Genomic DNA, 17547 nt, shown 5'->3' with positions numbered 1-17547 from the left:
GTGAGTGCGTGTATGAGGCAGAGAGAAACAGCTGGTGTGTGATCTTACTTGGCTGCCTTCCTGCAGCTATGGACCTCACAGGTGAGGCCGTTGCTGACAGGTTGAGTGATTTTTGTAGAGGGAGTTGGAGGATTTCAGAAACTCGGGCCGAAAGCTATTCATTTTAGACATCTTTCAAGTCTCCGCCAGCATTCGCATATTACATCTCTCTGGAAAAATCCCTTAAAGCCCCAATAAGTAGCTGCCATCATGGCTGCACAGGGCCTGAATTTACTGACCGAGATAATAATAAGCGTACCTGTGGTGAATTTAACTTCATACAATGATTAGTTCTGACTGCGCAATCTGATTGGTGGAAAAGTATTCTACCCGTGTTGTTATATCTATATCTAAACAACAGGTTCTTCACCATACTTGTTTCATTCCGCTGACCACTGGGTTTCTAAGTTATACCACTGGTTGTTTACTCTAAGCTTCGTCTAACCAATAACTATGCTAGAAACCTAAAAAAGGAGAGATAAAGAAAACACTTTGCCTGTAGCCTGTACTTTGGTCCGATTTTGAAGAACAGTGTGACCGTTTTTGGCATTTTCATGACCAATTCCACCCACTAATTAGGTCTCCCCCAGGTCACACTATCTACGATTTTTCCACGCAATCTCTGTATTTCAAGATATGTGCAGAATATGACTGGAAGGGTCGTTAAACATTGTTTTGGCGAAGCTGGTGTAGCAACGCCAGCTTTTAAAGTGCTCATTTTATTTTAGGTTAAATGTCTTTAAGAAGTTCTGGGACAATATGCTCAGTTTGTGGCGGCCAAGCAAAGCTACATCAGCAGCTGGAGACAGAATGTTTCAATCACAAACTGCTCCAAAAAGAGCAGTGCTCCCTGGTGGTTCTCCGTCCACCAACTGCCAACTGCGAAAACGGTAGTGACAGCAGTTTCTCAGATCACAGGACAGTTCATTGCATCCCAATTGTACCAAAGGTGGCCCACCAAGAATATTCATTCATTTATTCATACATTCATTTGTTTTGAAAGAAATTTATTTAACTTACTCCATTTACTACAATGCCTTCTGCATAAACACGTATGCTTGTAGGCATAAAAGTTCCCCTCAAATCAACAGAGAATGTGTTTTATCATCATAAATATATTGCTATATGCTTACAATTTACTGCTGAAAGCCAAAAATCTTAGACGCTCTTTGTATTTTTTTAGAAAAATCATTTTTACAGAGCAGATCACTGAAGAGACGCCATCTGAGATCCAGTTTGTAGCTCAGATTTGTGGAAAAATGGGTCGACATTCAGTAGAAAAAAAAAATTGTGAGTTCAGCTTCTTTTATTATGAAGTTTTAAAACTACATTACCCGTCAATTTGACTGGAAAGAAGACAGTTACAGCTCTCATGTGACCCCCACCTTTTGAATGAAGCTTAAAAAATATGAAAGTTATTTAGTAAAGAATATGACGACGTGCGTTTTGGAACCACCGGTGGTCCCAAGGAGTTAAAGAGGATAAGTCCAATAATCTCAAATTCAACCTCTCTACCATTAAACATGATGCAGAATCGCTCTGCTGCAATTCAACATGACTACAGTGATTTAATCTCACTTCATAAACAAGTTAAACTTCCATAAAACTACAGTGGCATGACTGCATGACCACCCGAGTCCAGTGATGCATGAGCATTGTGCTGTGTGAAGCTCTCTTGTCTCTGCAGTGGCCACACAGTCATGATGGTATGGACTCTTTAGGCTCTGGCCAGGCTCACTGTCTGCTTTTAAGACAGAACCCACCTGATCTTATTGTTATGAAGTTGTTAGCAAGCCTAGGATTTGGCGCATCTGGATTGCTGGACGTTTTCCACATATTTCACACAAGCCACAGTGTGGGTTTGGAATATCGTGGACACCACCAGCGCTAGTAGGAGGAGCCCAGCACATACTTCCTTCAAGTCATGTGAAATATATCTTTTTAGCTGCCGCTAACGCAACGTCACTGGACAGCTCAATGTGCTTGGAAGGGAATGCTAATTGACAATTCTGTCATGCTAGCTAGCAGATGTCCACACTTGCTAGCATCTCACTCAGAGATGGGGGAGAGGGAAGCCATCCTATCTACCCAGAAAGAGCAAGGCCAGTGTTGTTCTCTTGGACTCCCGGCAACAGATGGCGCTGCCGAGGATCGAACTCATGATCGCCATATGATATGGACAACGCTTGGATGGTTATACCACTCAAAACCCACAAAGTGCAACAATTCAAATTAACATTTACAACATAAAATAGCAAAAAACTTTTGCTTTTCATCATCTATGGTACATAACATCATAAAAAGACCAGAGAAATCTCTGTATTCAAGAAATAAGGCCAAAAACCAGTATTTGCTGGCCGTGATCTTTGGGCCCTCAAGCAGCACTGCATTAAAAACAGACATGATTCTGTAGTGGAAATCACTGCATGGGCTCAGAAACACTTCTGAAAAACACTGTTTGTGTAAACAGTTCATCACTGCATCCACAAATGCTAATTAACACTCTAAAATGCAAAGAAGAAACCGTATATGAACAGGACCCAGAAACGCTGCCACCTTCTCCGGGCCTGAGCTCATTTAAAATGGACTGAGGTGAAGTGGAAAAGTGTCCTGTGGTCTGACGAATCAACATTTGAAATTCTTTTTGGAAATCATGGACCCTGTGTCCTCCGGGCTCAAGACCACTCAGCTTGGTATCAGTGTACAGTTCAAAAGCCAGTATTCATGATGGTTTAGGGGGCATTAGTGCACATGGCATGGGTGGCGTGCTCATCTGTGAAGGCACCATTAATGCTGAATGATATATACATGTTTTAGCAACATATGCTGCCATCCAGACGACGTCTTTTTCAGGGAAGGCCTTGATTATTTCAGCAAGACGATGCCACATTCTGCATGTATTACAACATGATGGCTCTGTACTAAAAGAGTCCGGGTGCTAAACTGGCCTGCCTGCCTGCCCCCAAAACAGTGTGACATTACGTCCATATGAACTCCCAATCAGAGCAGAGTAATCTATCATTTAGGCCACAAGTGTCAGGCTACAGTCCTTGCAGGCCAAAACTTCAAAACAACTGCAGACTTCAGCTTATTGTCTCTTTAAACACACTTGATTCAGCTCATCAGCTAATTAGCAAGGCCTTCATGAACTGAATTCAGAGCGGTAGATTAGGGTAAATGCTACTCCACAATCTCCACAGCACTCTAGCCTGGAAGATCCCCAGTTCGACATGCCTGATTTAGACCTTTTCCTTGCTGTGGCTTAAGTAACTATTCTTTTAAGCAATGTAGAATTTTCAAGTCACCTAAACCCCATGGACAGTTTACAAATGAATATTCCACTCAGGCACTGGCATTTTAACCAGTAAACCAGCTGACATATTCAACTCAGCTACTGCCATATTTCACTCAGTTACTGGCCTACTTAACCAAAGAGGACTCAAACAGTCTTTGAATTAACTCAATTAATGGCGTATTTCACAAATATAACTTACTCACTGGCATATTTCACTCAATTACAGGCATATCTTACATTACTAGCCTAGTCAAAGCATACCTAACCTCACCTTGTACCATAGCTGGAAAATAGTGAGTTTATGAAAGGTTAGTTGCTGATATCAAATATGATCAATGTACTAAATGATGTTTTAAGTTTTATCCAATAAAATTGATAATATTAGAGTTTAAAATGAGCTTGAGTTTATCGGGACTCTCTTTGCAATGTGCTAATTGACTAGAACTGTGTCCAAATAATTGAATGAAGCTTTGACAATGCATAGACTATGTTGACTAATAAACACTAGTTGGCACTGTGGGGAAGTAGAGAGGCAGGAATCAGCTGTTCTGTTAAACACAAAACCCGAAGTACTTTATCAGAGTGAAAAAACAATCCAATCTACTGTGTAAGATTGTGCTGAAATACAGGCTTGTAAGTCAGACCAAGTAGGTTTTGAAAAATTCCATCTCTGATTGGAAGGAGTCATGCAAAACGACCAATCACAGACTGTTTAGCGTGTCATGTGCAACAAAAACAAATTTCTAGTCACCGGTCGACAAACACGCAAGGACATCTCATTTACTTGCTACTTACAGTTTCAAACACAACTCAGGAATAACTTTTTAAAAGGCTGTTATGAATGTTTTCAGCAACAAGGCCTTTATCTTGCTCTGAAAGACTCACTGGTGAGTAGAGATGCAATTCCTTGCTACAGGCATTTAGCTTGATAATCATTTGTCTCCCATTGGACGATAAACAGAGGCACGCATATCTGGATGCTGTTATAATTCTCTGTGAAAGTGCGATTCTGAGAGCTGTGGTGATTTTAGCGTGCAGACTACATCAGACAGTCTGTGTACTTCAGTGGACAGAGTGTTTCAGAGGCTGAAACTTGCTGAAAGGAAGCCTCTGCCTGCTATTTAAAGACAAGGACATACAACACTGAGCCATTTAACTTCAAATTAATAATAATAACAGCTTTGCGTTCCTTTTAAGCTCTCTCTTCAGATACAAAATCCCACAATTACACAGTGTACGATGCAGCGTGATGCACCCACACGCCCACCCACACACATTAAGGTCGTTCTACAGAAAGAAAACATTCTATTTCTGGTTTACGTCTAATGACAAGGTCCAGTGGGCCACAGCAGTGTGTGCTCCTGTACAACCGGGCAAGGGTTAAAGCACTGAGGTAGGACTGGAGTCTGTTTCAGCACTTTAAACATTCAAAAGGATTTCTCATAACTGTTATATGAGCTATAAAAAGGAATTAGATAGTGGATAAATAACCCATTACGAGTGTCTGGTATGGAATACATTTCGGAATCTTTCTAGTTTTGCTTTTATTTACATAAGAGACCATTTGAAGGAGACACTTTTGGCCTCTGATTACTGATTTGAAATCCATGAGTGTGAAGTAGGTTCCTTTTTTTAGACACAGTCAATTATGTTGTATGTATGCTACCAAGCTGGGAAAGTAAAGGTTTCCTCTGGGACACACAAAGTCCCACCACGTCAACACGCTATTTCTGTTAAGTAAGCTAATCAATGCCTTCACTAACCAGCATCACACTGAGAGTTAGGGAGGGCCATCCTACCCAAACACAGAGAGCAAGGCCTGTTATGCTCTCTTGGTCTCCCAGCGGCTGAAGGAAAATGATTCTTAAAATCAAAGTCATATCAGCCAATAATATCATCACCCTTCCTGCAACCCCATCCTATCAGTATCTGTGTTTACATGCAAAGATTTTTGCCAATCCGATAGAATACATTCCGATTACAGATTAAGACTGAGGTGTTTATCTCACTCCACTCAACAATCTGATGGAAAATCTTTGTTTACATGCTCACGACAAGTAATCCGATCCAAAATGATGCGCATGCGTGGAGTACCAGAGTAAACGTTACCATGACAGCGAAATGTTCCGATTGGAAATGTAATCAGATACAGGCGTTTACATGGCTATCATTCTTCTATTTAACAGATTATTTACAGGATTACACACCTTGTTCAATCAGATAGAAATTGTATTCTGAATGGCCTCAATCGGACTGGCCTATTCCGATTGAAGTGTATACATGGATTCCTGTTGAATCCTATTCTATTCCGATTGTGCTATTAGTCGGATTATTAACGAATTAATAGGCTGCATGTAAACGTGGCTATTGAGTGAAAACGCTCAGCTAGCTCTAGCTAGTCTTTGATACCATGTCTCTCAGAAATACATCACAATATAACAGAAAAATGTGTTATGATTACCATTGTGTTGATTTTAAACAGAGTTAAGAAATAACTGAAATTTGGGGGAGGACCATGCCTGAAACCCCTCCTCCTTCCATCACCCTATCCTGTCACTGTTACTGGTTGGCAGCTTTCTTCCTGTATTTCTTTTGCTATTACGTTCCATGAAAAATTCAGCTCGAAATGCTCAATATTATTTTCTCTCTCAGTGCTTCAGTTCTAGCCTAGCAGGAGTTTGAACATCCCTCAAATAAGCTCAGTAATACTATTATTATTCTGATCATCACATTGATTTATCAGTCTACTCAGGCTTTAGCAGAGCTCAGTAACGCTGAGATTAATAACTGATCACATTGATTTATCAGTCTACTCAGGCTTTAGCAGAGCTCAGTAACGCTGAGATTAATAACCGATCACATTGATTTATCAGTCTACTCAGGCTTTAGCAGAGCTCAGTAACGCTGAGATTAATAACCGATCACATTGATTTATCAGTCTACTCAGGCTTCAGCAGAGCTCAGTAACACTGAGATTAATAACTGATCACATTGATTTATCAGTCTACTCAGGCTTTAGCAGAACTCAGTAACACTGAGATTAATAACCGATCACATTGATTTATCAGTCTACTCAGGCTTTAGCAGAGCTCAGTAAGACTGAGATTAATAACCGATCACATTGATTTATCAGACTACTCAGGCTTTAGCAGAGCTCAGTAACGCTGAGATCAATAACTGATCACATTGATTTATCAGTCTACTCAGGCTTTAGCAGAGCTCAGTAACGCTGAGATTAATAACTGATCACATTGATTTATCAGTCTACTCAGGCTTTAGCAGAGCTCAGTAACGCTGAGATTAATAACCGATCACATTGATTTATCAGTCTACTCAGGCTTTAGCAGAGCTCAGTAACACTGAGATTAATAACCGATCACATTGATTTATCAGACTACTCAGGCTTTAGCAGAACTCAGTAACACTGAGATTAATAACCGATCACATTGATTTATCAGTCTACTCAGGCTTTAGCAGAACTCAGTAACACTGAGATTAATAACCGATCACATTGATTTATCAGTCTACTCAGGCTTTAGCAGAGCTCAGTAAGACTGAGATTAATAACCGATCACATTGATTTATCAGACTACTCAGGCTTTAGCAGAGCTCAGTAACGCTGAGATTAATAACTGATCACATTGATTTATCAGTCTACTCAGGCTTTAGCAGAACTCAGTAACGCTGAGATTAATAACTGATCACATTGATTTATCAGTCTACTCAGGCTTTAGCAGAACTCAGTAACGCTGAGATTAATAACTGATCACATTGATTTATCAGTCTACTCAGGCTTTAGCAGAGCTCAGTAACGCTGAGATTAATAACTGATCACATTGATTTATCAGTCTACTCAGGCTTTAGCAGAACTCAGTAACGCTGAGATTAATAACTGATCACATTGATTTATCAGTCTACTCAGGCTTTAGCAGAGCTCAGTAACGCTGAGATTAATAACTGATCACATTGATTTATCAGTCTACTCAGGCTTTAGCAGAGCTCAGTAACGCTGAGATTAATAACTGATCACATTGATTTATCAGTCTACTCAGGCTTCAGCAGAGCTCAGTAACGCTGAGATTAATAACCGATCAACACATTGATTTATCAGTCTACTCAGGCTTTAGCAGAGCTCAGTAACGCTGAGATTAATAACTGATCACATTGATTTATCAGTCTACTCAGGCTTTAGCAGAGCTCAGTAACACTGAGATCAATAACCGGTGTCATTTAAAGATTGTATGTATATATTTATTTATGGGTAAGTTTTCTAAAAGTATCCTAAAATGTAAAAAGTAACAGTATTCTAAATACTTTCCTTTCAAAATGTAACCCTACCCTGCTCTTATACAAGTAAGTGGAATCTGCCAGCGGAATCTGCTGCTGGTTTGCTGCGCTGGACTGTATATTCTCCCATTACAGTTGGAAGCTGTTATCAGGAAACAAAAGAAAACACTCTCAAATGGGTGTATTGTTTTCCAGATGATGAAAGCCGGTGACTAATGCACCAGAAGGGTGGAGATATTGTGTGAATGTCAGCTGCCACCACGGGACACAAACACTACAACATTTGCCGAAGTGGACAGAACAGCGGTGTAGTGTACTCTGAAGTACTGGCTATACTGTGACTAGATGACCTGACCATGATTAGCAAGACTAGCCTAGCTAGCACACAGAAACACTATGGAAAAACTAGCTACATTAGTAGCTCTTAGACAATTAGCATTACATTAATGGTTTAATTGAACTTCACGCTCATATTTGATCATTCAGTATAACCCTAACATTAAAGATTTCTACTGCATTTTATATTCATTAAGGGGCATATTAAGTTACGCCCTACGCGGCTGATCAAAATAGCTACTGCTAGCATTAACTCTTCAGCATTTTCTAGAATTTTGATTCTAAAAAAAGATTCTAAAGGGTCAGATCTTTTCAACCCCATAGCAACCACTTTGGTAACAGCAAAGCTCTTACTTTTGTAAGCTATTAGTGTTCCAAGCAGTAGTTATTACAGAAGAACTCCATCAATATTTCTCATTTTCTGCATAAGTCAATCAATGACATGTAAACAAAGTCATTCAGAGTGGTTTGAGTTAAAATAGACAAAGATGCTTATCTTTCTTTACGGTGTTGATGATGGAAATCAGGGGCTGCGATGTCTACAACACAAATTTTGTTCACTATCCAAACAACCAGTGAACCTACATGTGTATTCTGAGTTTTGTATTATATGTAAGAACTTTATGTTTTTTAACTGATAGTTCCCAGTGTTGACTTACAGAGATCTCTTTGCGATATTATACGCATGTATGCCCTCCTTCGAGTTTAGAATGGTCAGGATGTGACCTTGAGCTAGTTATTAGTGATGTGCCACCAAACGTGCCACACTCTTCTGCCCTTTTTCAAAATGCATTCAAAAGACGATTTCTTTTCATTTTGTACTGTCTGCAATCGAAGTACCGAACTGTCAAACCTTTCAGAAGCAGTAAATTTAGAAAGTAGCCCAAAAAACGTACCTGACACAATTTCAATCCGTGCAGCCTAATATGGTGGGAAAACCGCAAATCTGGAAAACAGCACAGTTTTTCTGGTTGCTGTAGTGACCCAGCATGCTGACAATCTCTACTGTTTTCCATATTTTAAATGTAGTGTCACTATAGGAGTGGTTTTCAGACTGTTCGATGGAGTTTCACCACCATGACTTTTCACCACCATGAAGTTGGCACTTCAATATACATAATTTTAATGCAAGTCAGTGGAACCAGACTTTTTACAAGTCGTTTTGGGTCGTTTCTTTTGGTCCATTCATCGTGAAATTTATACACAATGTAAAGGGCAACAGGTATTTTCAAATTATGTCAAAATCTGAAAAACGACAAAATGTAGATGCAAGGTTTTCTTTCGACAGCAGCGATATATATATATATATCAAATCAGCCTGAGAGTCTGAACACAAGTTTCAACTGAAGGAATAAGACTAAAAACAAATCTGACCGTCTTTTTACAAAGGCCTTAACATGGTCCATTTCACACATTTGTGATCAAGGAATGGTGCAAATTTTCAAACATTCTTCTTAATTTTAATTTTCAACTGGAACTTTTCTTTGTTTTCAAATTTATAAAGATTTTAAAACTCTTGTTTATTTCCACATTTAAATGAAAAAACAGCAAATGTTCAATGCGGTCTTAGGCTTTTGGACTCAAATATATATATATATATATATATATATATATATATATATATATATATATATATATATGTATATATAACATATATATATAATATATACGTATATATGTATAAACAATATACTTGTAATCATTTAACGTAATAACATCCTGTTAGGGAGCTTTTAGAGGTTTTATTTGCTCTGACTGACTTTATTTACTTCTTAATAATTGAATTATACAAAAATCTTGAAAGTTCATTGGAATCCTTCTTTAATTTGTAATATCTGTGCAACTTGCCTTTGTGAAAAATTTTGTGTTATTTTCACTTCGTCAGCCAATTTGTTGAGAAATTAAGGAGTTTTATTTGCACGGCTGTTCAGAATTAGCTTTTAGTGTAATTTCGTTACCTTTCCATCGTGTTAAACAGCCATATATGTGAACTTTTTACATATCATGGCACATTTTAAAGTTCTAGTTGTCTCAGACAGCATATCCATGCTTATTACGTACCAAACCACTGGGACAGAGTAGCCTAAAACTATGGGTCAATTAGAAGTTAAAGTGCCCTAGAAAACAATATGAGTAATAAAGCGTCCAATAAAGTCCAAGTTCATATTTTCACTCTGTTACTGGAGCTAGTAACTATAGCACGTCCACGTGTTTGTATTGCTGGCTTTGTGGTGCGTTTCCATTTCCTCCTGCATGACTACATCTAAACGGTGCTATGTCTAGACCTTAACCTTAACCAAAGTAAACGCATTATTTCCTCATGGGAACAGCCAGATGCCACCACAATGGCAAAATCTTCATGTTTTCCATCATCCTGTAGACATTTGGTCTCCACAAACAGCCAAATACAAGACCAGACACAAACACAGGGCAGCCCGGCTAGACTAGACTGATCTTGCAGCAATTTTGCTATGAGGCAAATGCCACAAAGTCAGGACTAAGTCAAAAGCAGAAAATGCCAAAGCAGTGTTAAATAGACCCCGGAATACACCGTCCCACATCACCACCTCCCCCTCAGCTTCTAGAGCTAATGTTCCTCATTGTCAGATTGTGGTGAGAATATTAAGATTATTTAATATAGGGCTGGGCAATTTGACCATAAGTGTGATTATTGTGATAAATTATGTCACAATATGCTTTTCTGAGCATATCGTTGACACCATCAGTGCTTAAAGAACACACCAACAAATGCATGTTTCACTACAAAGTGAATATAATTGGTCCTGAAGTATTGTGACGTGACATTTTTGCTATACCGTACTCTTAATTCAACTTCTTTCTAAATACTTGGCATACGTAAAGTGGTCAAATGCTTTTATTTCATTGGTCATTTCACTTGAAACATTTTATGCAGGTACACAATGAGAAACATTACATATATTGTAAACATTTCAGATGCTGTCAGTGTGTAAATACGCTTGCTGGAGGTTAGGGAACCAGCTTTGTGACCGGAAGGTCACCGGTTTGATCCCCTGAGCCGACAGTACATGACTGAAGTGCCCGTGAGCAAGGCACCTAACCCCCAACTGCTCCCCAGGCGCTGTGGATAGGGCTGCCCACCGCTCCGGGCAAATGTGCTCACTGCCCCCTAGCGTGTGTGTGTTCACTAGTGTGTATGTGGTGTTTTACTGCATGGATGGGTCAAAATGGGGAGGTGAATTTCCCTGTTGGCCGACTAATAAGGGTCACTTAATAAGTACGTCATTAAGCAGTGAGTCTGCGGTTTTCGGTTTCATATCATGCTGCTTTTGTTTGCTTGTTTGTTTGTTTGTTGTGTACATGTCCCTGTTCCAGCTCACCATTTTACAGAACCAACCAACAAACAAACAACACAGGTAAATAGAGCCCAAACACGCCTCCCACCCCAGGCTCTCTTTGAAAACTCTGTGGAATCCCCTTTAGGAGAAAAGTTATAAAGAAATTAAGAAACTTACTGAAGAATAACTTTTTTATCAATCCTTGTGTGGTGTTTGGGTGTTTGTTACTCAGTGGTCTGCTGGACCCACCAAATTATTGTTTGTTTAAATTAAAAGAGCCGTAATAATTTATGTAAAAATACCAGATGTTTAAAATATATAGGTGTCCAGTGTAGGGTTCCTCTTTTAGCAGCTGTAGCCAGTCAGCAGCCTGTCCATGTTGTCCACCCTCACACACACACACACACACACTAACAGCAGGCCATGTAGGAGGAGAACAGAGTGAAGGACACAGCACCTCCACACTTTTACTCCCCGCGGGTTCAGCCCAACACCACACGTGTAATATAAATGTGTGGGGGGTGAACAGAGTGAAGACACTGAAAATGGGTTATTTTATGATCAAAATGATCAAAGGCCAAGAATCTGAGGGTGAAATAATAATAAATCACATAATTTTTTCTTTTGGTAAACATTGAAAACGGGTCCCACAGACCTGAACACCACACAAGGGTTAAGAACCCAGTGCCTCCAAACACATTCTCCCCTCTGGTTGCCTGTATTTGTCTCCTCACTGAATAAACTGAACTGAAATTTACTGATACTGAATACATACAAAGGAAGCCCTTAACTATGGAAGCCCTAAAGGGCCACTCTGGCTCTCCAAGTCAAGTCATTAAAGACCACTCGACTAGTGGATTTGCACGTTTTTTTTCCCTCTGATTTTCCATGATAGTTATTTTCATTTGTTTTCGTGAGATCTTGCAGTATTTATGTCAGTATCACAACATAACAGATAGTGTTTTATTGAGATAACATTCTTTACGTCGTGATAGTGATATAAATAACTCAAGATCTTGAGAAAACAAGAAAATAACCGTATCACAAAAAAGGGAATTAAAATAATGCAAATCCTTTCGGTCGTGAACTTGCACAGATTTGAAAGCGAGGTATTTTCATTTGCTCAAGGTTGTATAATTATCATGACACACTGCATCTCAAAATATATCTTGAGATCTCAAGATAGTTATTCCATTATCATGATATAACAAACGTCAGAACAATGTCTGTAACATTATATGAGATCTTGAGAAAACAAATGAAAATAACTACTAAAAACAGACGTGAATCACTGGCCTTTTAGAGCATCTGCAATGGATTTGCCTGTTTTTTACTCTATTTGTCTGTAATAACGTGATATTTTTATTTCTTTTCTTTTTTTATATATATATAATTATCATGACACAATGAATGTTGTTTTCTCGAGATCTAAAGATATTTATTATATTATCACATCACAAACGTTATCAAAACAAGGTCTGTTATAACACTTGAGATCTTGGGAACTTTGGGTTTAGCAGTAATCACCACAAATATAAGAGGATCTCAAGAAAACAAATGAAAATAACTCGCTATCATGGAAAAATGCAGTCAAAAAGGATCCATGGTGCTTTAGGGTTTCCATACTAAAAGCTTGTGGATTTGCATGCATTTTTACTCTGTTCTTCATGATAACAGGTTATTTTCAATTGCTTTCTCAAGATCCCAAGTTATTTAAGTCAGTATAATAACATAACCGATGTTTTATTTGCTTACTTGAAATACTGTACAATTATCACAACACCATGAATGTTATTTTCTCGAGATCTCAAGAAATTGATCCCATTATCACAACATAAAGAAACTTAAGCAACATGACGTCTGTTGTAATGCAAGAGATGCCAAGAAAACAACATTCACGACAAATATCACAAGATCTCGAGAAAACAGCATTTATGACAAATATCGCAAGATCTCGAGAAAACAGCATTCATGACAAATATCGCAAGATCTCAAGAAAACAAATGAAATTTGGATTTGCATGTTTTTTTTCCTGAGATATTTTTATTTGTTTTCTTAAAATTATATAATTATCACGACACAACGAATGTTGTTTTCTCGAGATCTCACGACATTTATTACATTATCACGATATAAGGAACGCTATCAAAACAATGTACCTTCTAATGCTCGAGATCTCCAGAAACAACATTCGTTTTGCAGTGATAACGACAAATATGGCGAGATCTCGAGAAAGCAAATGAAATAAGTCGTTATTACGGAGTCAAAAGCAGAGGCGAACCCATGGCCCTTTGCGGCTTCCGCACGATAGAGACTCTGAAAAGTCATGCAGTGCGAGTTTGATGAATTCAGTAAATTAGCCTAAACTGACCTGTGCGCGTGCGCTCTTACCTTGGTAGCACGCGCCGCGCTGGACGAGCAGCACGGGCGGCTGCTGGAGTCTCCGCGCTCTCTCGCTGGCGCGCCTCAGCTCGCACTCGCTCCTGTACGTCTGTCCGTCGCTGCCGCAGACGGGCTCGTACTCGCCGCTCCTGCACACGCACACGCCGCTCTGGCCTCTGCGCCTCACCGTGGCCGTGTAGCCCACCCCGCCGCCGCTCACCGAGCACTCCAGCCCCTCCGCGCACACCGGGTCGCCCAGCTTGCCCACGCCGCCGCACGCCTCGCCCACGCCGGACGCGCACACGAGGCAGCAGCCGCACTGGTCCAGCACCTGCCCGGTGGTGCACAGCTTGGGCATGGCCGGACACATGGTCTGGTCGCAGTGGCCCGGGCAGCCGCCGATCACGTAGCGCTTACTGACACGCGCGTCTGCGACCCCAGAGGCGCACGCGGCGCACACGCACATCAGTAACACGGCCCACATGGCGCTTCAGCTTCAGCAGCCAAACTCGAAAACAGGCAGGAGAGCTCGGCCCTGACGGTTTTGGAGGGGCGCGTGCACGCGGGGCGCGGGCGCGTTCACGACTGTGATTTCGCTGGCGCAGCGTTTTTTTTACTCTCACTCTCTCTCTCTCTCTCGCTCTTTCTTTCGCTCGCTCGCCCTTACTGTCCTTCAATCTCTCTCTTTATCCCCGTCTCTTCTTTCTTTCTCTCTTTCTTTCTACCTCTCTCTCTCTCTCTCTCTCTCTCACTCGCTCGTTTCTCTCTTTCTCTCTCTCTCACTCGCTTGTTTTTTTTTCTCTCTCTCTCTAACTTTCTCTCTCTCACTCGCTCGCTCTTTTTTTCCTTCCTTCCCTCTCTCTCTCTCTCTCTTTCTACGTCTCTCACTTGCTCACTTTTTCTCTTGCTTTCCTTCTCTCTCTCTTTACCTCTCTCTTTCTACTTCTCTCTCTTTCCTTCTCTTTCTTTCTCTCTTTTTACCGCTGTTTTTCTACCTCTCTCCTCTCTCACTCGCTTGCTGTTTCTCTTTCTTTCCTTCTCTCTCACTCTTTCTTTCTAACTCTCTCTCTTTACCTCTCCTCTCTCTTTCTTTTGTTCTTTTTCTTTCCTTCTCTCTTCTCTCTTTACCTCTCTCTTCTCTCTCTCGCTCTTTCTTTCTTTCCTTCTCTCTCTCTCTCTCTCTCTCTCCTCCTGCCCAAGAAGGGGGTCTGCCTGCAGTTATGCCTCACGATGCCTTCATGACCTCCAACAGCGGCGCATGAAACTATGTGAACTTAAATTAAAGTTCAGCCAGAATCTAAATGATCTCGCCCTAAATAGTCGACCAGTCAAGGAACATTTAGTGTGTAAGTTTTGCACTGGAGCTACGAGGCTAATGTAGCGAACAAATAATGGAAACTCATGTACACCAATTAACACACAAAGTCAGTCAGAGTGGTGTGAGATGTTCAATTCTAGAGAAACTTACAGAGAATTGTTCTCAGTGGTGGTGATGGGAACCAGACATCTGAAGAGTTTAATGCCTCTGAAAGCTCTTTTACAGAAAGTCATTACCTGAATTGTTAATGAAAGATAAAAGTGGTCTAAAACAAAACAAAACAAAAAACAAAAATCTCAGGGAAGAGGTCATACAGTGAAGAAGTTGCTTGAACACTTGTCCTTTCAGAAGTCATATTCTCAAAACAGGTAACGCACGATACACTATATGGACAAAAGTATTGGGACACCTACAGGAGCTTTTATGAATCCCATTCTAAATCCATAGTCATTAATATGGAGCTGGTCCCCCTTTTCAGCTCTAACAGCTTCCACTCTTCTGGGAAGCTTCTACAAAATGTTGGAGTGTCTGTGGGAATTTCTGCCCATTCATCCAGAAGAGCATCTGTGAGGTCAGACACTGATGTTGGGTGAGAGGGTCTGGCTCACAATCTCTGTTCTAGTTCATCCCAAAGGTGTTGGATGGGGTTGAGGTCAGGGCTCTGTGAGGGTCAGTCAAGTTCTTCCACACCAAACTCACCCAGCCAGGCCTTTATGGAGCTGCTTCATGCACTGGGGCTCAGTCATGCTGGAACAGGAAAGGTTCTTCTCCAAACTGTTCCCACAAAGTTGGAAGCGCAGAATTGTCCAAAATGTCTTGGTGCTGAAGCATTAAGATTTCCCTTCACTGGAACTAAGGGTTCTAGGCCAACCCCATAGCATTATGCCTCCTCCACCAAACTTTACAGCTGGCACAGTGCAGTCAGGCAGGTAACGTTCTCCAAACCCAAAATCGTCCATCGGACTGACTGTCCATCAGCCAAGGCAAGAATGTTGTGTTTGGCTCCTCCAATCACAGCAACGGCAACAGAAGTGAAACACATCACTGACATAACAATAAACACCGACTCACAAAGGACTATTTGATCAGCAGAGCGTTGGTGTCTTTTATGCTCTGTGCTCCTCAGCACTCGGCGACCCGCTCTGTAACCTTCCGTGGTCTGACGCTTCGTGGCTGAGTTGCTGTGGTTCCTAAACGCTTCCACTTTTCAATAATACACACACAGTTGATCATGGAAAATCTAGGAGGGAAGAAATTTCACAAACTGACTTGTTGCAACGCTGGCCTATTACAGTACCACCTTGAATTCAGTGAGCTCTTTAGACCCCTTCTTCCACCAATGTGTAAAGGCAGACTGCATGGCTCGGTGCTTGATTTTATACACCTGTGGCAATGAGACTGAATGAAACACCTGAATGCAATGATTTACCCCTAACCCTTGTTTTCAAGTGTCACCCTAAGTGGTTGAAAACATTAACAGCTACCAGCGCTGCTCTGTAGGCGACCCTGCCAGTCTGCAGTGACAGCAGAGGAGGGTAAAGTTCAGCTCCTCACTGCTGGGCTTTAGTTACATTTAGGGCATCATATGCCTTCAAAGAGGGGGGGCAATTATTTATTATCACCCACCCCTAATTCTTCAGTGATATGAAGCTGAAGTCAGATATTCACCAGCTTCTAGTTTGAATTTTCCCGTTCCACCTTAAATGGAGCAGCAGTTACATTCTGGGGCTTCAGGCATCAGAACTGCTGGACTAGGGCCTTAGAGGTGTGTCCCAATACTTTTGTGCATATAGTGTATTTCTCATCTGATAAACACTCTAAAATCTCTTTTATCAATGCTTACATCAGCAGTTAACAGCTATGCACTACGTAGTTCACACAAGGTAGATATAACTATGAAAGTGTTTTCTATAAGCTGCCGTGCAAAGCAGTAAGAACATTTCAACACATTTGCACACTTCTGAATTATCAAAGCAACAAGCTTCAGTGTAAATTGAACATACTTGGTGTTGGCACTGGATATTGTGCTGTGTAACTTGGTATAACCATTTGAGAAGCAGGTACGATATAAATTATATGAACTTCCAGAACCCAGTGAGAATGAAATCCATTCAGACTCTCAACACATCTGCAACTCGTTTCCCCAAACACTTAGCTGTACAGAATGAGATAAGTTTACACCATAAAACCTCCATCAGTTTCGTCCCTGGTGGTGATAAACTATTTTAATATACTGTATTTGGGACAAAGCTTTCACTGTGCTGTGATTCTCCACTGAGCGCCCACAGCTCAGTAGTTACAGCTAAGCAGGGGGCCGTAAGCAGTCGTTTAACTGTAGGCCCATGCAGAGGTACAGGGGCATAAAGGGACCGGGGGAAAGAGCTGGACTGAATGAATGCTGTTCTACTCCCAGCATCGACTTACAGGGGTTTTATTTACGAAGCAATTTGCACGGCTACATGCTTAAAAAATAGGGTTTCATGAATGGTCCTTTCTTGGGCATACAGTTCTAGGGCAAAGCTTAATTGGTACAGAAAGTTATTTGGAGGTTCTTTAAACTTTAAAACAGTTGT

At 40.7% G+C, this 17547-nt stretch overlaps 1 protein-coding gene across 1 annotated transcript in view; it reads right to left on the bottom strand.

The window, feature by feature from the left end:
- The window catches only part of htra1a (HtrA serine peptidase 1a), a 74692-nt gene extending 60552 nt beyond the window's left edge, over window positions 1–14140 (bottom strand). The window contains exon 1 of the mRNA XM_036593668.1: window positions 13666–14140. Within this exon, the coding sequence (XP_036449561.1) occupies window positions 13666–14140 (475 nt within the window). The remainder of the gene's footprint in view (window positions 1–13665) is intronic.
- Between the last annotated feature and the right edge of the window lie 3407 nt (window positions 14141–17547).

This window comes from Colossoma macropomum, unplaced genomic scaffold (assembly GCF_904425465.1).
Source record: "Colossoma macropomum unplaced genomic scaffold, Colossoma_macropomum, whole genome shotgun sequence".
NCBI lineage: Eukaryota > Metazoa > Chordata > Actinopteri > Characiformes > Serrasalmidae > Colossoma > Colossoma macropomum.
The sequence above is the reverse complement of the archived record's forward strand: the minus strand, read 5'-3'. Positions and strand labels throughout refer to the sequence as shown.